General features: G+C 45.4%; 1 protein-coding gene across 1 annotated transcript in view; it reads left to right on the top strand.

Moving 5' to 3' along the window:
• Positions 1-24,085, top strand: part of IL12B (interleukin 12B) — a 33,941-nt gene extending 9,856 nt beyond the window's left edge. The window contains exons 4-8 of the mRNA XM_068273105.1: positions 7,444-7,549; positions 9,603-9,787; positions 16,504-16,661; positions 18,719-18,831; positions 21,974-24,085. Coding sequence (XP_068129206.1) covers positions 7,444-7,549; positions 9,603-9,787; positions 16,504-16,661; positions 18,719-18,831; positions 21,974-22,079 — 668 coding nt within the window. The 3' untranslated portion in view covers positions 22,080-24,085. The remainder of the gene's footprint in view (positions 1-7,443; positions 7,550-9,602; positions 9,788-16,503; positions 16,662-18,718; positions 18,832-21,973) is intronic.
• Positions 24,086-24,887: the final 802 nt, after the last annotated feature.

The following is a 24,887-nucleotide window of genomic DNA, read 5'->3' as shown; positions in this document are numbered from 1 at the left end:
TATGTTTAGGATGAAAAGTGATGATTAGACTTGGATTGTGGCCCAATAATACACAAGGCCTATTTACTGGATAGACCTGTAGTAAGCATGTCACATTAAGGGCAGAACCCACTGGAGCGATTTTTTGAGCGATTCAAAACGCTAGTGATATCCTAAACGCTCAGCTAATGTTAATGGATGGGCCAAATTCCACTGGAGCGATTGCGATTAGCAAAATCGCTATCGCAGGACATGCAGCATTTTGGTGGCATTTGCGTTTCCGCAAAGTAAAGTATATAAACTCTGGTGTAATCGCTGATGAATCGCTACACATAGCGATTTGAGAGCATTTTTAGATTAATGCAAACTGTAAATAAAATTATAATATATGGAAAGGACCAATCAGAATTAAAATCGCTAATCGCAAATCACTACACAATCGCTGGCAAAAAGCTTACAATTTTTTTAAAAATCGCTACCAAAATCGCCAGAAAACGCACATGAAATCTCTTACAAAACGCTCATGAAAAACGCTAGCGATTGCGATAGCGATTTGTAGTGGGTTCCAGGCTTAACACTACCTCTACAACAGGGTTGTCAAACTCAATCACGTAAAGGGCCAAAATCTAGTGGCGTAGCAATAGGAGTTGCAGAGGTTGTGACCGCACCGGGGCCCACTAGGGGCCCTCTTTCATCCACCTTATAATCGTTGCATTGATGCAATGCTGGTAATGAACAGCTCTATGGGCTTGATTCACAAAAGCGTGATAACTCAATTATCACGCCTAAAAGCTTTGCCCGTACAAACTACTTAGCACCCTAGTTTGCACGTGCAAAGCCTTGCAATCAATGGAGCTTCGTCCGCACAGTAAAATAGAGTGGGCTTGATTCACTAAAGCATGATAACTCAGTTATCACGTGTAGAGGCTTTGCAGGTGCAAACTTGAGTGTAAAGGCTTTGCAGGTGCAAACTCGAGTGTAAAGGCTTTGCATGTGCTAACTCGAGTGTAAAGGCTTTGCATGTGCTAACTCGAGTGTAAAGGCTTTGCTCGTGCTAACTCGAGTGTAAAGGCTTTGCATGTGCTAACTCGAGTGTAAAGGCTTTGCTCGTGCTAACTCGAGTGTAAAGGCTTTGCACGTGCTAACTCGAGTTTAAAGGCTTTGCACGTGCTAACTCGAGTGTAAAGGCTTTGCACGTGCTAACTCGAGTGTAAAGGCTTTGCATGTGCTAACTCGGGTGTAAAAGCTATGCATGTGCTAACTCCAGTGTAAAGGCTTTGCACGTGCTAACTCCAGTGTAAAGGCTTTGCTCGTGCTAACTCGAGTGTAAAGGCTTTGCACGTGCTAACTCGAGTGTAAAGGCTTTGCATGTGCTAACTCGAGTGTAAATGCTTTGCATGTGCTAACTCGAGTGTAAAGGCTTTGCATGTGCTAACTCGAGTGTAAAGGCTTTGCACGTGCAAACTCGAGTGTAAAGGCTTTGCACGTGCTAACTCGAGGGTAAAGGCTTTGCACGTGCTAACTCGAGTGTAAAGGCTTTGCACGTGCTAACTCGAGTGTAAAGGCTTTGCACGTGCTAACTCGAGTGTAAAGGCTTTGCATGTGCTAACTCCAGTGTAAAGGCTGTGCATGTGCTAACTGCAGTGTTAAGGCTTTGCAATCTTGGGTGCTAAGAAGTTTGCACATGCAAAGCAGCTTTTCACTGACGTGCTAACACTTAGCACCCTTTAGTGAATCGAGTCCTATATGTGCGTTGCATAGTGATAATCCTTAAAGGGAACCAGAGTTCGTTATTTAAAAAAAAAACAAAAAAAACTATGCTACATGATCCAGTGTGTGAGTGTGTGTGAGCAGCGTGCAGGGAGGCCGGGGAGCGGCCGGGGAAGGGCAGCTGGGGAAATCTTCCAGGAATGCCCACAGTGGACGTTTAGCAGGAAGTGCTTCTCCGCCCCTACCCCCTCAAGATGTCGAACATGCTGTATGTCTGCAAATTCAAAGCCGCGTTAGACTGCTTGCACATGCTCAGTCATGTTGGGGAGGAGGGGAGAGCGGCCAGGCACATGGCTAATTAATATTCTCTGCACTCAGTGACGTACAGTGTTTACTTCCTGGAGCGGCCGCTCTGTGCGGCGATTGGCCGGGCGGGACCACGTGATGCCGCATGCGTCCAAGAGTACGCATCACGGACGCCAGAGTGAGCTGCACAACGCGGCTCACTCCGACGTCCACACCAGAGAGCACCAGGCGTTGCGCTAGGGGCACGTTATGTGCCCTATAACGTCCCCTAAACGCAACGTTCTGGTGTGTAACTAGCCTTAAAGTGGACCTTAACGCTTGCACAGGACAGAAGGAAAACCTGGAGAAATGCTCCCTGCATGTATTTAAAGAGTTTAGGGGAGAGTAGATAACTTTCTCTCCTTTATTTGCTCACTAGTTACTTAAAAAGGAGTCAATCTGATAATTTGCCCTGCAGAACGTAATGATATAAGTTGGCGTCAGTGAGGCCATTGAAGTAACCGCAGAGCAGTTTTATAGTATTCCATATTCATTTTTTAGGGAGGCTGCACACTACAAGAGCTTTTTAGATGCTAGAGATTTTAAAAGCTATTGCTAATGCAATGTTATGGGGGATTTTTACAAAATCACATTGCTCAAGTATGCACACACACATAGCAATACATTAGCAAGAGCTTTTAAAATCACAAACCGCTCAGAAAAGCTCTTGTAGTGTGCTGCCTGCAGCCCTTACTGTATTTAATGCATTAGGGCAATAATTTAATTTTGGGTGTAATTCCACCTGGTCTGCTGTTATGTCCTTGTCTGTGTCACATTACAACATAGTGGGCAGGGATGCTCAGGTAGTGCTTTTTATTACCTGCCCGGATCCGGTTCCGGGTACCCAGATATCCGGATCTGGATCCGGATATCTGGATCCGACCCGGGTATCTGGATCCGGATATCAGACCAAATTACCCGCGGGTACCCGACCTATTCGGGCATCCGGATAGAAAACCCGGAAGTGCCCTTTAAATAGCTTTAAAATGTTTTTTAGGGTAAATGATGCAATGCATGTAGCATCATGTTTTTTTAAAGGGAAATACTAATTCATTATTTGGTGGACATAAAATGAAAAAAAATAAAAAACAAAAAGCTGTCAATTAACATCAGGACTAGGTTCCAGACAGCGGTCGTGCAGACCACATTGTGTCCAAAGTCCAATCGCACAACTGGGACATGGCAGTTTTCAGCCCAGACACCTCCAAATAATTACGCAGCAATTGTGTTTTGGGTTGAATATAGGTGGCGGTATCAGCAGCAGTGGCCTGTGGCACCGTGGCGGCCAGATTGGGGAGGTTAAGATTCCGCTGCGGCCTGAATGGGATGCTGCGGCTTTTCTCCCTGTGGCGGTTGGGGGTTGAGTGGTGCGGCTGGTGGTAGCGGCAGAAGGATGTGGTGGGTCCCGCATTCCACGGCCACTGTCTGCAATGCTGATCCTCCGTGCCAAACCCACCGATGCATCCTCCTCCTCAGAGTCAGAGCTGACATCCCCATCCTGTGGATGGTAGTCACGGTCCTTCATCCCATCATCAACATCATACCCCCCCCTCCTCAAAACCCAGAACATCCTCCTCAAACTCCTTGCGGCTAACAGCCCTGAGTTCAATCGCGGCGCCTGGAGCGAAAAGCTTGCTGACTGAGGGTAGGCTGCCCGCTGGGGTCGACACTGACACTGCAGACCTTCTGAGGGTGGCTGTAATGTTGCTCCCTGTCCTCTTGCCCTTGCTGCCCCTCCCCCAGCTGCCAGTGCCAGCAGACATAGTACAACTTATACATGATGATGTCACCAGATGATGTGGGGTACTTTTACTTTAATAAAATCGGGGTTGGACTTTACATCAAATCAGCATGGAGTGACAGACCGCAGAGTAGAGGACAGACAGTGCACACTGTGTTATGGTGGCGGCTTGGCGGGTACACACGGTGCGTTCCTGCACTAGATTTCCCGCTCGATTCCCTTCGACTCGATTATTTCCGACATGTCCGATTTGCGTTTCGATGGATGGTTAGGTCGATTTGGCATACTTTACATGCGAATCGACCTAACAATCCATCGAAACGCAAATCTGACATGTCGGAAATAATCGAGTCGACGGGAATCGAGCGGGAAATTGAGTGCGGGAACACACCGTGTGTACCAGCCAGGCCGCCGCCTTAACAACTAACTGCAGTACTAACTACAATACAATAATACAATAATCCTCCTATTCCATATACTGTCCTGCTGGCCTACACAGACACAGACAGGACCTAACTGAGTGAATGAAAGCAAACAATTACAAGCTAGCTAGCTAAAAAAACAATAGAACAATAGCGTAGTGAAGATGTTTAGCACTCAAAGCTTTAGGTTTATCACTGTATACAGCACTTGCTAAGCCAACAGCACTGGAGCAAGTCTGTCAGTGACCAGCCAGCCAGCCACACAAGCAAGAACGATCTTTCTCATCATGCCAGCCCGCCTTATTACACGGGGGCTGGCCAGGGTTCCCTTCTGTGATTGGGTGCCAGGACTTAGGCTGGTAGGCCTCTGATTGGCTCAATGAGGTCAGGTGGGGCTGGCCAGGGTTCCCCTCTGTGATTGGTTGCTAGGGCTTCTGCTGGGAGCCCTCTGATTGGCTGAATGACATCATCTCCTTACTAGTTACACTATCTGGATCCGGATATCTGTACGGATACCCGCGGGTATCCGGATTATGCAGCTAGCTATCCGGATAGAATCCGGATAGTGGCCCAGGTATCCGGATCCGACCCGGATAGCGGAAAAATGGTCGGATACCTGGGTTTACCCGGGTACCCGGATCCGGATGAGCATCCCTGATAGTGAGGGTTTAAAGGTTGAAATATTATAGTCATGCTTCCCTGATGAATTCTCTATAACAATTTAAAAAAAAAAAAAAACAACAACCTTGAATCCATTTAAACCTGAACTGATGGGAGACAACTAGTGTTGGGCGAACAGTGTTTCGCCACTGTTCGGGTTCTGCAGAACATCACCCTGTTCGGGTGATGTTCGAGTTCGGCCTAACACCTGATGGTGTTCGGCCAAACCGTTCGGCCACATGGCCGAACTAAGAGCGCATGGCCGAACGTTCCCCGAACGTTCGGCTAGCGCTGTGATTGGCGGAACGGGTCACGTGGTTCGGACCCGAACGCGCTCTGATTGGCCGAACTGTCACGTGGTTCGGGTAAATAAATACCCGAACCACGTCATATCTCCGCCATTTGTCTGTGGGTTTAGCTTTGGGTAGGCAGGCAGGGTAGTTCGCGCTTCAGCCACGCTAGCCAGGGTCCCCCCAGTCATTGTGTCGCTGCTGGGAATAGTAGTACACCGCTCGCTCAGCCACACTATATAGCATTGTGTTTACTGCCACTCTGTGTACCTCGCTCAGCCACACTATATAGCATTGTGTTTACTGCCACTCTGTGTCTGCTGGGAATAGTAGTACACCGCTCGCTCAGCCACACTATATAGCATTGTGTTTACTGCCACTCTGTGTACCTCGCTCAGCCACACTATATAGCATTTTGTTTACTGCCACTCTGTGTCTACTGGGAATAGTAGTACACCGCTCGCTCAGCCACACTATATAACATTCTGTTTACTGCCACTCTGTGTACCTCGCTCAGCCACACTATATAGCATTGTGTTTACTGCCACTTTGTGTCTGCTGGGAATAGTAGTACACCGCTCGCTCAGCCACACTATATAGCATTGTGTTTACTGCCACTCTGTGTACCTCGCTCAGCCACACTATATAGCATTCTGTTTACTGCCACTCTGTGTCTGCTGGGAACAGTAGTACACCGCTCGCTCAGCCACACTATATAGCATTGTGTTTACTGCCACTCTGTGTCTGCTGGGAACAGTAGTACACCGCTCGCTCAGCCACACTATATAGCATTGTGTTTACTGCCACTTTGTGTACCTTGCTCAGCCACACTATGTAGCATTGTGTTTACTGCCACTCTGTGTCTGCTGGGAACAGTAGTACACCGCTCACCCGCCACTGTATAGCATTGTGCTCTGTGTCGCTGCTGGGAATAGTGGTACACCGCTCACCCACCACTGTATAGCATTGTGCTCTGTGTCGCTGCTGGGAATAGTGGTACACCGCTTACCCACCACTGTATAGCATTTCTGTACTGCCACTGTACTGCTGCCAGTCAGCGTGTACTTTAAGGATAAGTGAAATGAGGCCTGGGTTGTTGTGTCTGAAAGCGTGGCCTTCTCCTCCTGCGCCTCCTCCTGTTCCATCACGTGTGCTGCTGCTGGGTTAGCGTTGCCGGTCCCTGTTTCTGGAACCTCTTATCTTTATTACATTTATGACTGCATGGCGGCAAAATGCATGCTATCCGCACGCTTCTTGTCCTCATGCAAGGCCTGGGTTGTTGTGTCTGAAAGTGTGGCCTTCTCCTCCTGTGCCTCCTCCTGTTCCATCACGTGTGCTGCTGCTGCTGCTGGCCTGGGTTAGCGTTTCCGGTCCCTGTTTATTGAACCTCTCATCTGTATTACATTTATGACTGCATGGCGGCAAAAAGCATTGCTATATCCGCACGCTATTTGTCCTCATGCAAGGCCTGGGATGTTGTGTCTCAAAAAGCGTGGCCTTCTCCTCCTGCGCCTCCTCCTGTTCCATCACGTGTGCTGCTGCTGCTGCTGGCCTGGGTTAGCGTTTCCGGTCCCTGTTTATTGAACCTCTCATCTGTATTACATTTATGACTGCATGGCGGCAAAAAGCATTGCTATATCCGCACGCTATTTGTCCTCATGCAAGGCCTGGGTTGTTGTGTCTCAAAGCGTGGCCTTCTCCTCCTGCGCCTCCTCCTGTTACATCACGTGTGCTGCTGCTTGTGCTGGGTTAGCGTTACCGGTCTCTTTTCCGGGAACCTCTTCTCTGTATTACATGTATGACTGCATGGCGACAAAAAGCATGTTACCTGTGCAAAGAAACATGACATTTTCCACATTTAAAAGACAGTTTTTCCTTTGAAACTTTACAATCAATTTTCTCAAAAACTATAAGCTCTTTTTCAAATATTTTTTTTCCTCTTGTACCCACTCCCAAGGTGCACATACCCTGCTAATTTGGGGTATGTAGCATGTAAGGAAGCTTTACAAAGCACGAAAGTTCGGGTCCCCATTGACTTCCATTATGTTCGGAGTTCGGCGCGAACACCCGAACATCGCGGCGATGTTCGGCGAACGTTCGCGAACCCGAACATCTAGGTGTTCGCCCAACACTAGAGACAACCTAGCCTGCCGAGTACTTCTTCTAACTGATGGGCTTTGGCAATTTATAACTGTGGAATTTGGGGGGTACAGCTTGATCATTTGTGCTCATTTCACTCTGCCTAGCAATGTGAATAATAGATGGTTTTTTGGCATGTTTTGAACCGATTTCACAGATCGAGAGCCGATACAATGCACCGTGAAAAATTACAGCGGCAACTTTAGCTGTTCCTGGAAGTCGGAAGACAGCAATACGGAATTTATCTTTAAGGTATTCAGAGGGTAAGTCAACAACAGAGGTTAACTATTGATCATTATGAATATATGAATACGCATATCTTTCAAGTTTTTTGAGATAAGACAAAGGGACATCCCACCTCACCTCCAGCCCCATCTCACCTCACCTCCAGCCCCATCTCACCTCACCTCCAGCCCCATCTCACCTCACCTCCAGCCCCATCTCACCTTACCTCCAGTCACATCTTACCGCACATCCAGTCCTATCCCACCTCCCCTCATCTCCACATCTGAGTGACCACACCTCCAGCCCCATCCCACCTTGCCACGAGTACCATCCCACCACAAGTCCAGTCCAATCTCAGCACACCTCCAGTCTCATCCCACTACACCTCCTGTCACACCCACCACACCTCCAGACACATTCCACCTCATCTCCAGTACACTCCCACCACCCTCTCCAGTCCAACCCCATCTCACCTCCAATCCCCTCCCACCATACCTCTAGCCACAGTCCACCACAACTCTAGTCCCATCCCATCACACCTCCAGCCACATTCCACCTCATCTCCAGTCCCACCCCACCACACCTCTAGTCCCATCCCACCACACCTCCAGTCCCATCTCACCCCACCTCCATCTCAACACACCTCCAGTCCCATCCCAGCACACCTCCAGTCCCCTCCCATCACACCTGCCACACCCAGCACACCTCCAGTCCCCTCCCATCACACCTTCTGTCACATTCCACCTCATCTCCAGTCCCACCCCACCACACCTCTAGTTCTATCCCAGCACACCTCCAGTCCCCTCCCATCACACCTCCTGTCACACCCAGCACCCCTCCAGTCCCCTCCCACCACACCTCCTGTCACACCCACCACACCTCCAGTCCCATCCCATCTCCAGCCACATTCCATCTCATCTCCAGTCCCACCCCACCACACCTCCAGTCCCACCCCACCACACCTCCAGTCCCATCTCACCCCACCTCCATCTCACCACACCTCCAGTCCCATCCCAGCACACCTCCAGTAACCTCCCATCACACCCAGCACACCTCCAGTCCCCTCCCATCACACCTTCTGTCACATTCCACCTCATCTCCAGCCCCACCCCACTATACCTCTAGTTCCATCCCAGCACACCTCCAGTCCCCTCCCATCACACCTCCTGTCACACCCAGCACCCCTCCAGTCCCCTCCCACCACACCTCCAGTCCCATCCCATCACACCTCCAGCCACATTCCACCTCATCTCCAGTCCCACCCCACCACACCTCTAGTCCCATCCCACCACACCTCCAGTCCCATTTCACCCCACCTCCATCTCACCACGCCTCCAGTCCCATCCCGGCACACCTCCAGTCCCCTCCCATCACACCTGTCACCCCCAGCACCCCTCCAGTCCCTCCCACCACACCTCCTGTCACACCCACCACACCTCCAGTCCCATCCCATCACACCTCCAGCCACATTTCACCTCATCTCCAGTCCCACCACACCTCTAGTCCCATCCCACCACACCTCTAGTCCCACCTCACCACACCTCCAGTCCCATCTCACCCCACCTCCATCTCACCACGCCTCCAGTCCCATCCCAGCACACCTCCAGTCCCCTCTCATCACACCTGTCACACCCAGTACACCTCCAGTCCCCTCCCATCACAGCTCCTGTCACACCCACCACACCTCCAGCCACATTCCACCTCATGTCCAGTCCCCTCCCACCATACCTCCAGTCCAATCCCATCTCACCTCCAGTCCCCTCCCACCATACCTCCAGTCCCCTCCCACCACATCTCCAGTCCCATCCCACCACATTTCCAATCATAAAGCCAGACATAGACATCCAGTTACACTCCACTTCTCCACCAGTCATAAACTCAGTTTTCTATAGAGACCAATCAGAATACTTCCTTTGAAATTTCTGAAGCCTGATTTGTTGTCCTCTATAACTGTTCTACTTCTACTCCAGTTTTCTTGTTCCCGTTTTGATAAATCAGCATCTGTGTATTGTTCTTTATTAGTTTACGTTTAATGCACAAACACCACAATCTGGCAATCTGCAAGGACTCAAATTCTTGTTTTTCCTGCAGCGAAAACGCCATATCCTGCGATGAGCCGGTGAAAGAGAACTACGCCTACACCGTGCACTGCCGCGATTACCAGTCCTGCAGCTCCGCGGAAGAGATACACAGCATCACGGCTGAGCTGCATGTTATCCAAGCCGAGAAGAAGAAGTATGAGTATGCCCAGGCGACTTTCCTGCTCAGAGAAATCAGTGAGTATTTGCCAAGGGTACAGCTGAAGTCAGTTTATCTACTTCATTTTCTATGAGAGCACACCTACACAAACATCAGTGAGATTTACATGTCCAAATGTATTTATACTGTAATAAAAGTTCAAATGTACTGCTTTGGCCCCGCCCCCTTTGAGTTCTCAGATGCCAAGGAAATAAGGGTAATACATTTAAATGTGATCTCCAATGTGAGAAATTTAAAGTGAACCAGAGATGAAGCACCCTTGTGTATTTTACCATATATATCAGTAAGAACATTGGAGAAAACACCTACCCTGCTCTCTGTTTCATCCTTACTGCTAAAAGTGTCTGTTATCAGCTGTGATAAGAATCCTGGACTGAGCATTCAGTCTGGCTTTGCAGGGAATAATTATAGCTGAGTCATTATAGCAGAGCCACAAGGGGGCAGGCTTGGGCTTGAAAAGACACCAGAGAAGACAGACTCAGCTATAATCTTTTCGCAGCAAAGCTAGACTGAGTGCTCAGTCGGGGATTCTTATCAGAGGTGATAACAGTCAGATTAAACAGAGAACAATGAAACAAAGAGCAGATTAGGTGTTTACTGTCATGTTCCCACTGATTTATAAGGTAAAATATATGAGGGTGCTTCATCTCTGGTTCTCTTTGAGCAGACAGTAAAAATTGTGGGTGACCAGCATCACCTGGCGTCGTGGTAAGCTTTAAAAATAACATATGCTAACACAGTTGTGACTGAAAAATTATTTTTTAATTAAAACAATAAATATGGGTCCAAAGACACGAAAAAAGGAAACTTTAGCAAAAAGGGGAAAAAAATAAATCAATACATTGCAAAGCGAGAAGTTAAGAAATAGAAGAGAGATCAGGAAATGATTGATATTCGCCATGACATTTTTTCATGATATTTGATCCATCCACAATCAGCCTGAAGCACGTAATCAATTTGTCTACTGGCAGACATGAAAAAAAAACCAGACAGCACCAACTACAATTCTCCATAACCACACCCACAAACAATGTGATAGGCTAAAAGGTTTTGGTCCTGACATTGCTTGGCAGTTGGAAACAGTTGTTATTTCCCACAATGCAACAAGACTCACAGACAGGAAACTGTCTGGACCTAGGTCCTGACCAGGGGCGTAATTAGAAATCACTGGGCCCCCCTGCGAAACTTTGGATGGGGCCCTCCTTCCCTCCCCCTCGCTTTCTGCACAGGTAAACTGAGTACCAATGCATGGTGTGCAGAAAACGCATACAGAAAACTGACAGATGAGCATGCTTCCAGCCTCAGCTTATTATACTCACTCTGTCCATCTCTGATGGAGCAGAACTGACTCTGCAGCCTCTTCCAGCATCACTACAGTACACAGCACTTAGGAAGGGGTAGAGAGGCTGGGGGAAGAGTTCTGTCTGTACACAAAAGCCTGCGGCACACTGAATAGGGGCCGTCTACAAAACTTTGTATGATTCCTTATCAGTGGCTGAGCAGATGCAGTCATTGAAACAATTGTGCAGAGAGCAGAAAGTTTTTTCACTCTGTGCCCTCAGTTTTCAATCTCTCAGGACAGGGAAAATAAACTTCTCCCCCCATGGGGCCCCCTGCGGCTTCTGGGCCCCCTGCAGCTGCATCCCTCGCAAGGTCTATTGTTACGTCCCTGGTCCTGACATCACACTGTGGGAGGGGTTTCACCACAATATCAGCCATACAGACCCCCCTGATGGTGTATTCGAGAAAAGGTAAAGATTTCTCATGGTAAAAGGGGGATCAGCTACTGATTAGAATGAAGTTCACTCCTTGGTTACAGATTTCTTTGCAAGCTTGAAGTTTCTTCTTTAGGCATGTTATAGAACTGGATTAGGGTTGAGCCGAAATTTTTGAAATTTCGCGTTACTATAATTACGCATGCGAAATTTGCTATTACGATGCGAAATTATGGTAGCGTAATTGCCATTAAAATCGTAATTGAAAATACCGTAAGCGTAATTTTCAACGCGTAATTTCGCGTTTTGTTCATAACGTAATTTCGCGTTAAACCATAACGTAATTTCGCATTTCTTCGTAATTTCGAGAATTTCGCAATTACTTGTTAGCTATAAAAAATTACTTGTTCGCATTAGCCAATCAGAAGCGAATCAGCGGTAGTCAGACGAACGCTAACACATTTTCGCATATAAACGCTTTTTCGCGTTAAATAATGTAAAAACTAAGCATGCGCAGTTCAAGGGTGTAAACTACGCTTACAAACGTTGGCATGCAAGGCAAACGTAATTTTGTGCGATACCCACCGTAACGCGAAAACGAGGCGAAAATTAACGCTTACAGTAATATGAACTATCGCGAAATTACGTTATGTAACTACGCTTACAAAACGGTTGCATGCAAGGCAAACGTAATTTCGCGATACCCACTGTAATGCGAAAATTACGCTTACGCGGAATTTCTCGAAATCCTTCTCCATTACGATTATGTACTTATGGCCATAATCGTAATTACACTAATTGCGCGAAAATTTCGCAAAATCGTAATTAAGTCATTACGCTCATCTCTGAACTGGATCAAATCCAGTTCTGTAACATGCCTGAAGAAGAAACTTTAAGTTTCGAAAGTTAGTCATTAAAGGTATCACCTAAACAACTTTTGTTATCCCACGCCCCGTTCGGGGCCGGACAGCTCAATGCCTTCCAAGCTATTCCAACACACAGACTATCCAGCCTCTTGGATGCAATCAGTGCGCTGAAACCACTGGAATTTGGCAGCAGACAGGCTAGGAGGAAGCATGTGAGCTACAAAAATACAAAATGTCAGTATTTCAGGGTACAAAGCTGCCACCACCTATGTAAAGGACAGAGGACCTATTCTAAAACCTGTGAATACAGTGGTTCGAACACACTGCTGTAGCTATCAATACAATACTTCCAGGTAGCAAATCTTCCAAAAGGCTATAGTTCTTTCTGTTTGGCTGGAAAAGCAGGGTGCAGCTGAGATAAAAAGATGAATTAAGGTCTTTTTTATTATAAATGCAATATAAATAATATATACAGAAAATCATTAAAAAGTAACAATTATAGAGAAGGGTAGCCACAGTGAAAATAAAAGGAATAAAAAAAAGGAGAAAACTGAATACTTAAAGGTTTTTGAGTAGTATGTCCTTTTTGTGGAAGAAAATGGCAAAGTCCTTTGTTTCCAAATGAAGTCAACAGGGAACCCAGCATCAAAGTTCCTCCATCTGGTTCCGGTCAAATGGAAACTGCTCCTCCCTGCAAGCATCTTGGTTTTACTGAAGCTAATTTTGCGGTGGGACAAAGCTTGCCCCATCTGGTCTACAAACAAATCCCAGTTCGCCTCCTTGAAGGGCGATTTTAGGTTTAAACTGTGGATTGCTGTAATTCAAAAATGATAAATGCCATATTTATGCTGATAACAGATGTATACACAGTGGATCCGGGTGGTTCCATAGAGACCAAAGCCAGATAGTCTAGCCCAATTAGTTGCACCAAAATGAATATCTCGGTGGCTGGGGATGTCAGGGGCATAAGAGTGATATTAGAATACTCAGTGGATCCTGACCAACAAAATGATACAATTTTCATACTTGTCATATGTACGGTATTCTTTACAAGGCAAAAAAAAATCATATAGTACATTTATTTTATATCTGCTTAAGTGGCTCCTATAAGCCTGCCCCCTGCTGGGTTAACTGCTCTGGCATTATTTCCACTGAAAGGTAACCATTTGGAGATGGCATTTCACACTTAAAGGAATGATGAAAATAATAAAAAGTGGTTTATGCATTACATAAACTAATAAACCTCTTTCTAAAATAGTGTAAAAAGTTTTTCAAAAAAATGAATGGTTTCCTCAAAGCAACATGTAATGTAAATAGTGACGGATGACGGACCGGGAGGCTAATCCATTTTATAGGGGTGATTTTTTTTACTTGCATTTCACAAACATAACTGCTGCCTACCTAGTTTTCAGTTGAGTAATCTATTGCCATCAGGAGTTGCAGTTACAGTGATAACCGCTGATCTCTACGTATTTGCTTCTTGTATTCACACACACAGAGAAAGGACCCACCCCCCTCCCTCCTCTCCCTGCAGGAATGGCTAAAGCGCATGGATTAGCCTCCCAGTCCATTATTTACATTACATGTTGCTTTGAGCAAACCATTCATTTTTTTGAAAACATTTTTACACAATTTTAGAAATATGTTTAATAGTTTATGCATAAACCACTTTTTATTTTTTTCATCATTCGCGAAAGAACCCCTTTAACTGTTATCTGCCAATGAAGGAAAACACTTTTGTTCTAGTTAATTAAGGAAAACATTGTAATTCCCTAAATAGAACTCTGTTACCTGCTAGAATAGAAAGACCCAGAGAATTGCTCTGTGGGTCCCTAGATGTGCAAACAAAATTGGAAACAAATCAGAAAACTGATTGCTTGCATTTCTTCCCGAATCAATTGCATTTCTTCACGGATCGTCCGTGACAGTTGTGTCTTCAGATTCTCCCAACCGAAATAAGACATTTTTCATTTTGTATTCTTCGAAAGAAAATGCCGGCACCATCCAAAATCTTCTTATGCTCTTTTATTGATCCATGTACAAAGCAGCCGTCATGGCAACGTTTCAGAGACAACTTCTCCTTTATCAAGCTAAGCCGCAATGTAATACACATCATACATTGTATAGCTCAGTTCTCTATCAGGTCCGGTTAGCAGCGGACCTGAGTGATTGGTTAGATACCAATCTCTAGCGCCATTGGTGGATGGCCCTCCATGTCCTCTATATAAAATGTGAGAATACAATGTATGATGTGTATTACATTGCGGCTTAGCTTGATAAAGGAGAAGTTGTCTCTGAAACGTTGCCATGACGGCTGCTTTGTACATGGATCAATAAAAGAGCATAAGAAGATTTTGGATGGTGCCGGCATTTTCTTTCGATTTCAAGGTTGACCAGGAGTGCTGCCAGGTCTTGCCAGGGCACATTACCCAGTTACTATAGAGGGGTGCCTTACTCATCTTTATTAATCATTTTGTATTCTTCAAAATGTTTCACCCTCTTTCTAAATGGTTTCTTCAGCTCAGATGATGTGTAGAAACACACAGAAGGGTATTTGTATGTGTGGATAGGATACTATTTACCAGAAAGTTTTGGTTAGATTGAATTAAAGCCAACTTGTGACTACATTATAAGGAAAAGTTAGGTCCTTCCCTCGGTAGGGGGAACAGAGGCTTCCCACATCCTCCACGAGACCACTGCTGGCCACTGTAGCCCTCTGGAAATTTGTGGGCACGCTCCTGCCAGTAAATGAGCTACGCAGGTGTGTTTCTGTGCAGACGCTTGTTATCCTGTGCATTATGGCTGTGCTCCTACCGACAAGCCTTGTCGAGGAGCTTCAGGGGGTCCCAGCACTGGAAGGGAGAGTTGGATGGGAATTTTCCAAAGGCTTCCCTCTATAAGGTGAGTTTCTACCTTTTCCTATTTTTAAAGTTACAGGTATCCTTTAACCACTTAACTCAAACTGTAGGGATATATATTCATCCAGTTTGAGCCACCGTAAATCAATCTAGACGCATATTTGCTGTTGTTGCTCCTGCCCCTCATTCATGGAAAATTTACATGGCAGCAATAGGTGAAGGGGAATATGTGTTCCCCAAACCAATCAAAGTGCCTGTGAATGAATTCATATGCCTCGAATCACAAGGCATGTTGATTGATATAAGTGAAAGTAACAAGTGTAGTTAAAATAAAAAAAAGATTGAACACTTCCTGGTATCTTCCAGGATAGTGTTTATATAGTGCCATCTAGTGGCCAAAAAATAAAATGAAAGTAAAAAAAAAAAAAAAATACAATTAATATTTATTAAAACCGTGTTAACACCCCGACACACACACAGCTACCAAATATAAACATGCCTAAAAAAAGTGACAGTTCAAAAAGAAAAAAATACATAATTAGTTACTTTAGGGTCTGAACTTTTTTTTAATATATATGTAATGAGGGTATATTACTGTTATTTTATCAAATAATGGCTTGTAATTATTGATGGGGTACAAAATTCACAAAACAGAAAAAATACACCTTTATTTCCAAATAATAAATTGTCGCCATATGTTGTACTAGGAACATAATTTAAACATTGTAATAACCAGGACAAATGGGCAAACAAATGTGAGGGTTTTAATTTACAGTATTGTTGTATATTTTAAGAATATAAGGGATGACATTGGAGAAATGGTGTATTTATTTCCTTGTATTTACCTACAAAACGCATAGAAAATATAGTAATTACTGAAAACAACAAAAAGCTTATTAGTGACAAAAAACAAGATATAGATCATTTAGGTGGGATAAGTAGTGATAAAGTTATTGGCAAATGAAAGGGAGGAGCGCTGACAGGGGAAAAATTACTTCCATCCTTAAGTTCAAAACAACCTGTGGACTGAAGATGGTTAAATTAGCCATCTCTGAAGACCATCTCCACAGCTTACTGCCATAAAGGTCCACACATTTGCTAAGCTAAACTCGGCAGAGGCAGCTGGAAGGGTCACTGGAACAGGAAATACACCAAATCTTACCAAATCACAATGCAGGCATAAAAACAAAAAATGTACAATTGAAAGTTTCTAGTTCTTGTGTGCTCCATTGTAAACTAATGCAAAAGTTTTGAGTAAAAACTGAAGTTTTCTCTAATCTCACTTAATTTCCAGCCAAACCCGACCCTCCCCAAGAGGTAAAAGTCCACACAAAGAGCCATCACAACCACTCCGTTCAGTGGAAGTACCCCGAGACCTGGTGCTATCTTCACTCATTTTTCCCACTTCTCTTCAAAGTCGCGGTGGAAGAGAATGGCAGTGGGCCAACAGAGGTAATCCAATCTCATCTATGGTAGAGCCTCTAGAGTCTTGGTTATCCGGCAGCGATGGGGATCGGCTAATGTCAGATAACTGTGCTTAGTGGTTGCTTGTGACTCAATGTTAAAATAGGCCCAGCCCAGCTAATACAGTCCTATGCCCCACTCTATATACACACTATGAACTATGTATTAACTACTTTACCCCCAGCGGTACGGATTTCTCCATCCCTTTTTCCACCCTGTTACCACCAAGGGACGGAGAAATCCGTACCTAACGCCGCTCCCGCCGCTGTCCGTGCTCCCGCTGCTGTCCGCGCGCCCCCGCGCTCGTGCACGCCGCCGCCCAGAGATCAATGAAAGGGAAAAACCTTTCCCGTTCGTTGATCTCTGCCCCCCGCAATGATCAGCTGCTTCTACGAGAAGCAGCGATCATTGTGAGAAAAAAACAGTGTCCCAGCCTCCTAACTCTTCCTGCAAGCGTACTTCCTGTACGCTTGCAGGTTGCATAAACAAAAAGTTACTGTGGCCATCTTGTGACCAAATAGTAAAACTACACCCTAAAGCATTTTTCATATACAAATACATTACTTTTACACTAAAAAATAACTCATTACCTCCTACACTCCCCAATTTTTTCTTTTTGTTGTAATTAAAAAAATAAAAATAAAATTACAATTAAAAAAATACATAAATAGTTACCTTAGGGACTGAACTTTTTAAATATTTATGTCAAGAGGGTACAACACTGTTACTTTATAAACTATGGGCTTGTAATTAGGGATGGACGCAAAACTGAAAAAAATGCACCTTTATTTCCAAATAAAATATTGGCACCAAACATTGTGATAGGGACATAATTTAAACGGTGTAATAACTGGGACAAATGGGCAAATACATTTCATGGGTTTTAATTACAGTAGCATGCATTATTTAAAAACTATAAAGGCCGAAAACTAAAAAATAATACATTTTTCCCACATTTTTCCTATTTTCCCATTAAAACACATTTAGAATAAAATAATTCTTGGCATAATGTCCCACCTAAAGAAAGTCTAATTGGTGGCAAAAAGAACAAGATATAGTTCATTTCATTGCGATAAGTAATAATAAAGTTATAGACGAATGAATGGAAGGAGGGCTGAAAGGTGAAAATTGCTCTGGTGCTAAAGGGGTAAAACCGCTCAGTTGTGAACTGGTTAAATGTTAAAATACAGTAGTTTAAAGTATATTAACCTTGGGGGAGTCATGGAACCCGGTGTTTACAGCAGAGCCCACAAACAGCAGAAGTTGGCCTTCACCACTGTGAGTGCTGTCGGCGATTTGTGCTGGTTGGTTGAGACTGCTGGCTACTTGAGTTCCCGATAACCAGGTCTCTACTGTACTACTGGCCACCTGCTATTTTGTTGGGCATTTTAGACACCCACATTTCTGCTTATAGCTGCAATTGGTATGGCCACCAATGGCGGAGCCCAAGCTTCTCCAGGGCCCAATGTTTTTCATTTCTTGCATCAAATACAGCGCATAAATCAGTGGGTTTACGGCAGGGGGGTGGTAAAGTTTAGGCATTGGTGCTGTAGGGATCGATGGGAAAGAAGGGCGGTTAGGGGTAAGCATCGGGGAGTTGGTTTGACATCGGCCCAGGAAGTGGTTGGGGCTAGGCATTGGCAGGGGGGTTGGTTAGGGTTAGGCATCGGTGGTGGTGGTGGGGAGGCAACACTTTAGCAGAAGGGGAAACCCCTAAATGAAAGGGAACCTTAACTGAGAAGGATATGAATGTTTCCTTTTAAGCAATACCAGTTGCCTGACAGTCCTGCTGATCTCTTTGGCTGAAGTAGTGGCTGAATCACACACCTGAAACAAGCATGCAGCTAATCCAGTCTGACTTCAGTCAGAGCACCTGATCTGCATGCTTGTTGAGGGGCTGTGGCTAAAAGTATTAGAAACACAGGATCAGTAGGAGAGTCAGGCAACTGGTATTATTTTAAAAGGAAAAATCCACATCCTTCTCAGTATAGGTTCCCTTTAGGTGGCTGATCCAAGAAGTAACTGCCTCTTTCTGTGTTTTATAGCATGAAACAGAACTTACTTATCTTCCCCTCCATCACAAACATATAAAGAAAGCCTGTGTCCAAGCCAGGGACCTGTTCTTCAACTCGTCATGGAGCGAATGGTCATGTTCCAAGTAGGTAAGCTGCCTAAGGTTTTCCAGAGACTAAAGTATTCTGGAGAAGAACTCAAAATGGTCATTAAACCATTTATGTATTTATGCTGAAGTGTGCTTAAAACAATTCCCTGAACAATAATTCAATGTGTATGACTCCATTTTACTCTACTGCCTGCAATATGTACAGTATAAGCTGTTACTGTGTGCCTGTACTGATAGTACACTAGCTGCAGTGTGTGCTGATCTCTGCTACGTCCAGTATGTACAGTATAAGCTGTTACTGTGTGCCTGTACTGATAGTAAACTAGCTGCAGCGTGTGCTGATCTATGCTGCCTCCAGCATGTACAGTATAAGTTGTTATTCTGTGCCTGTACTGATAGTAAACTAGCTGCAGTGTGTGCTGATCTCTGCTGCCTCTAGTATGTACAGTATAAGCTGTTACTCTGTGCCTGTACTGATAGTAAACTAGCTGCAGTGTGTGCTGATCTCTGCTGCCTCCAGTATGTACAGTATAAGCTGTTACTCTGTGCCTGTACTGATAGTAAACTAGCTGCAGTGTGTGCTGATCTCTGCTACCTCCAGTATGTGTAGTATAAGCTGTTACTCTGTGCCTGTACTGATTGTAAACTAGCTGCAGTGTGTGCAGATCTCTGCTACCCCCAGTATGTACATTATAAGCTGTTACTCTGTGCCTGTACTGATAGTAAACTAGCTGCAGTGTGTGCGGATCTCTGCTGCCTCCAGCATGTACAGTATAAAACACGCGTGCACCACATACCAGAATTTTGCTTCACCTTTAACACAGTATGAAAAAGTGGCAGAACTTCTCTTGGGGTTTTTATTGCTTTTCATCCCCGCTGGGGAGACATTCCCTCGCTTGCTTTTCTGAGCATCTCCACAGCTTTAACATGAATCCTGATGGTCCTGTGGACAGGATATGAGGACTATAAATAAAAACTTGATTAGGGTAATGGTGATTGTAATGTGTAATCCAGATTAGAGAGATTTTTCCATATCCTGTCTAGGCAGGAAGTGATGGTGATGCTATAATATGGAGATACGTACAGCTGTAAAAACTCACAAGAGGTCCTGTCCCCTTTCCACGCTATCAAGAAATAAAAACAAAAACGGTCTTGGATTTTGTATTATAATGTCAATATTTATAGCACCTTTATTATGTCCTTGAAAAGCTATCTACTGTAGGAGCTATCTGCTGTTAAGCCTCATGCACACAGTTAAATTGTGTGTATAGACATCCAAATTGTTCCCAATCAATAATGTGATCGATTAACTACCCAAAATCGATTACAAAATCGATTGGGATCCAATCAGACCAGTTAGAAATTACCTGGTCGATTTGTTGATCTGACTGAAAATTTTACCGTGTGTACCCAGCTAGCTTTAGACTTCTATCTGCTGTAGGAGTTATCCACTGTAAGAGTCATCAGCTGTAGAATTTATTTGCAAACCAAAGACCATCTCTGTGTAGTGTAGTGCTTAGCGCTGGTTCAGACTTGGATAGGAAAACGCAATAGCCTGGAGATTGCGTTTCTGCGGCACAGTTTTTCGCCGATTACATTCTGCGATTACTGGCTACTGCCAGCAGCTCAATGATGTCTTTTTTTTTTCCTAATTTGAGCTCTGGCAATCGCTGGTGCCCAAACTAGTCACTGCGCCGCTACAGACGTAATTTTCATTAAGGTCTATGGTATCACCCACGTTTTCGGCGCAGCTCCGTGCCAGAATGATCTGTCTTGCACAATAAGAGCTGTGAGATCTGTGAAACACTGCGGCGGGTCAATGACCAGCACTTTAAAGTTCAGTCATCATACTAAATGTCTCACTTAGATGTGCCCTCCCCAATTCTCCCATCCCTTAAAGGACACCTAAAGCGAGAGGGAATCGGAAGCTGCCATATTTATTTTCTTTTAAACAACGCAACTTGTCTGGCGAGCCTTCTGATCTTCTTGCTCTAATACTAATAATAATAACCATAGACCCTGAACAAGCATGCAGATCAGTGGTTTAGCTGAGGTTTGACTGGAATTGTTGAATGCTTGTTCCAGGTGTGTGATTTAACACAAGAAAGATCAGGATGCCAATAACAAATATGGCTACAAATAGCCGCAATTTGCATAGTGGGTGGCCCTGGCGCCTGCTATTTGTCGCCATTAATTTCCACCCATAAACAATATTTGTATGGGCATATATAAGGGCATCCAAACATCCGGGGCAGCTCTGGTATTTTCATTTTTTGTGTGGGGCAGATTTGAAGTGGGTGTGTGTGCATGTGTGGTGGTTAAGTTCAGACATCAGGAAGGAGGTTTGCGGTTGGAGGGGGGAGTGTTAGACGGTATAGGTTAGGCATCAGGAAGGGGGTTTGTGCCAGTGGGAGGGGTGGTTATGGTATGGCATAAGGAGGGGGTTTGCAAAGAGGGGGGGCTTGTTACGGTCAGGCGTCTGGAAGGGCGTTTGTGCCGGGAGGGATGGTTAGGGTCAGGCGTCTGGAAGGAGGTTTGTGCCGGGAGGGACAGTTGGGGCCAGGCATCTGGAATGGGGTTTGTGCCGGGAGGGACGGCTAGGGTCAGGTGTCTGGAAGGTGGTTTGTGCCGGGAGGGACGGTTGGGGTCAGGCATCTGGAAGGGGGTTTGTGCCGGGAGGGACGGCTAGGGTCAGGTGTCTGGAAGGTGGTTTGTGCCGGGAGGGACGGTTGGGGTCAGGCATCTGGAAGGGGGGTATTGTGCCGGGAGGGACGGCTAGGGTCAGGTGTCTGGAAGGGGGTTTGTGCCGGGAGGGACGGTTGGGGTCAGGCATCTGGAAGGGGGTTTGTGCTGGGAGGGACGGTTAGGATTAAGCATCGGGAAGGAAGGTGGTAAGGTTAGGAGTCATGGGGAGTGGGTATGGTTAAACATTGGAGGGGGGAGGGTTCCATGTGAGAGCAGGGTTAGGTTTAGCGTTAGTAAAATATTAGTAAATATTACCGATATTTTACTAACAAAAATTAGTAAAAATCCTGGTAACCAAATTTCCTGGCACCTTTATTTTACGGACCCCTTAAAAAAGTTGAACTTAATAGACTAACGTCTTATTTTCAGCTGAGATAACTATGTCACTATGGAAGCACAAAAGGATGAAAGAAATTCTCTCTTTACTTCACAGCTACAAAAAGAAGCCTAAACGGAAAGGATCAAAGAAGCAAAAGGATGAAAACAAAAAAAATAACCAAAACAAGAAAAAAAAGAAGAAAAAAGACAAGGCGATATAACCGCAGCCAGGAGGTCACAGCCAGGTCCCCTGTCACTGAGGGACTAACCAGTCCTCTGACCAGTTTACCTCTTTCCCGTTGTCATTTCTGCCATGTTTTTGCACCAGCTGAACTCCAGACAATCAAACACATACACAGATAAAGAGAGCCTGTCCAATGGTCTATAGAGTGAGAATCAGACTTGAGTTGTAAACTTTGCCCCGCCTCCTACCCCTCATTTAGCTGTTCCCATTGGCCACCTCTGCCTGCCAACCTGGGCCAGTTCCAGTGACAATGGAGTCCCTGGCCAAAATGAACTTTGACCCCCCCGACCCCCTTTTAAAATGTGTATCACAACCCAGCAGATGGATGTTGACTGGAGTCCCTTAAAAAATCCCTACGTTAATAAATATAAGCATTAAAATGAACTTCTTTTTATCAAGTACCTTAAAATCTGTATCAGACATGAGTCACATGATCCTCATCTGCCAATTCCTGCAGAGCATATGTACAGAGCATATGTACACTCAGGAGGCGGGCCCTAAGATGCGGAAAAAAAGGTCTGTCAGTGTAACTGAGTGGGTGGGGTCACATCTCCTTAACAACGAGGAGGTCATGCATAGGTCAGCCTGGTCACATGATCTTCCTTGCAGTACAATGCACAGTCATGCTGCAGGCAGGGGACGTGACCACAATCAATGTACTTATGACACCGTAAATGATTGAGGTCACCGGTAATAATATAACCAATAACCCTCCCAAAAGGGGCAAGAGCAGCCAATGAGAGAATTCTGTGATTTTCCTCATACTCAAAAATACCTTTTTGCAATTCATCATAAAGTTTCTGTCTGGAGTTCAGCTTTACAAATCTCTGCTTTTAGGGGTCCACCTCAATCCTTTCCTGTTATATCATCCTAGGTAATTTGTGTCAAAGTGCAAAGCAGGAGAGAAATACTCTGTTTCGCTTACAGCAACCAATCAGATTGCGAGATTGAGATAGCAACAATTTTAAATTCTGTGTCAAAAGTGAATTGACTTGAATTAAAGAGTACCTGTAGTTAAAAAAAAAAAAGTGCCCCAAAAGGGTACTTGCCTCTGCAGCCCTGTTTCAGTGCTGGGACCCCGACAGAGCGCTTGTTGATGCTTGTCCGCAGGTCGCTCAGGCGCACTAGCACCGACCCGCTGAGCTTTCTTCAGAAAAAGTCAGGCTACAGCACAGATGCAGAGGCGTATCTAGGTAAAACTGTGCCCTTGGCAAATGGGGTGAATGCATCCTCCAAATATCGTAACATGTAGTCTTGGGTAATTAATTGTGTCCAAGTTGAAGCGAAGCATGGCCTGGAAGAATGGAGTATTGTAATAGGTCAGCCTATGCATATTCTCCAAATTATGATTAGGCAGCTTGTTCCCCCCAAATGATGTAACCAGGCAGCAGAATGTCCCCCAAAACTAGAATCTGTATGGAGAAGACAAAGGATGCTATCGAGCAGCGCCCCCAGTAAGAGGCGCCCATGGCACATGCCATACCTGCACCCCTGTAGATATGCCTCTGCGCAGATGTGAGCCCTCTGCACCTGAGCAGTAGTAGCATGGTCCCGATCAGGCTCAGCTATATCCGTCAGAAGCCGAGCAGGATGGTGCTAGTGTGCGTGCACAGGAAGTCCCGGCCGAGCAGGATGGTGCTAGTGTGCGTGCACAGGAAGTCCCGGCACTGGAGCGGAGGGAGAGAGGGGGATGGGAGAAGTCTTATTAAGATCCAGAGAGGCTCCCCCCTCCCGAGATAATTATCAATTTTCTACATTTAAATAAGTCAAAGGCTTACTTTAAGGTAGAGAGACACACACCCAAAAATTTTTTTTTTATCTTTTCAATCCGAGAAGTACAATGAATTTTTCTGATTATTTTAACGTATGAAAAATCTGACCGATATCTCGCACGTGTGTACAGCTGCAATAAGACTGTATAGACGTCCCTGGCAAATATATTACATCAATTTTCTGTAAAAAAAACAAAAAAAACTGATCCGATAAGCAGAAGTAAAATGAATGTAGATAAAACCATTTTTACTTTTTGTGAGATTACCAACAAAAATCCCCCCCCTCCCCCCCCCCCCCCGACAGACTAGTCCACAAACCAGCGTTAGGGGCCTTTTTTTGCTGCCAAATTCCCCCTGATGGCCCTCAAGCGGATACCAGGTCGCCCCCTCCCCCCCTCCACACACACACACACACACACACACACACACACACACACAATTATCTGCAGAGACTTTTGACAGAGTAGCAACTCACCTGTCTCGCCGACACACTCCTCCATTGATCTACGACTCCGTGCGTTGCCATCTTTATCCTTGCTTGCGGGGGTGCCTCTCCTCCATGACCTGGCGCCCCTGCGAGGATGAAAACGGGAGCACATGGACCAATGGAGGTGCATGCCTGGCCAGGCCCACAGTTTAGTTGGGGAGGGGGACCTGGGGACAATCTGGAGTTGGCTCCGGGCCCTGGGGCGATTGCCCAGGTTGGCCATATGGCAGCGCCAGCCCTCCTGCTAAGTGTTGATACGTTTCATAATAAGCCGATCCCATAACCCCTTGCATGCTGCCCAATCAGCTGCTTCTTGTTTAATGCTTGTAATCTCCCAGAGGGCCCCAAAATTTCAGTTTATAACTTCCCAGAAAGCTGAGCAAATGTGACTATTCCGACTGGTGGATTATCATTATTATTATCATTATTATCAGGGATTCGATCATTGGAATGACAGCGAGCTTGTGATTGGATACTGAGAGCGGTAACAGAATGTTCTCTCTTGCCTTGTTATTTTTCCTGTGCA

The sequence above is a fragment of the Hyperolius riggenbachi genome, chromosome 3 (genome assembly GCF_040937935.1).
Source record: "Hyperolius riggenbachi isolate aHypRig1 chromosome 3, aHypRig1.pri, whole genome shotgun sequence".
Classification (NCBI taxonomy): Eukaryota; Metazoa; Chordata; class Amphibia; order Anura; family Hyperoliidae; genus Hyperolius; species Hyperolius riggenbachi.
This window is presented reverse-complemented; position numbering and strand designations above follow the sequence as displayed.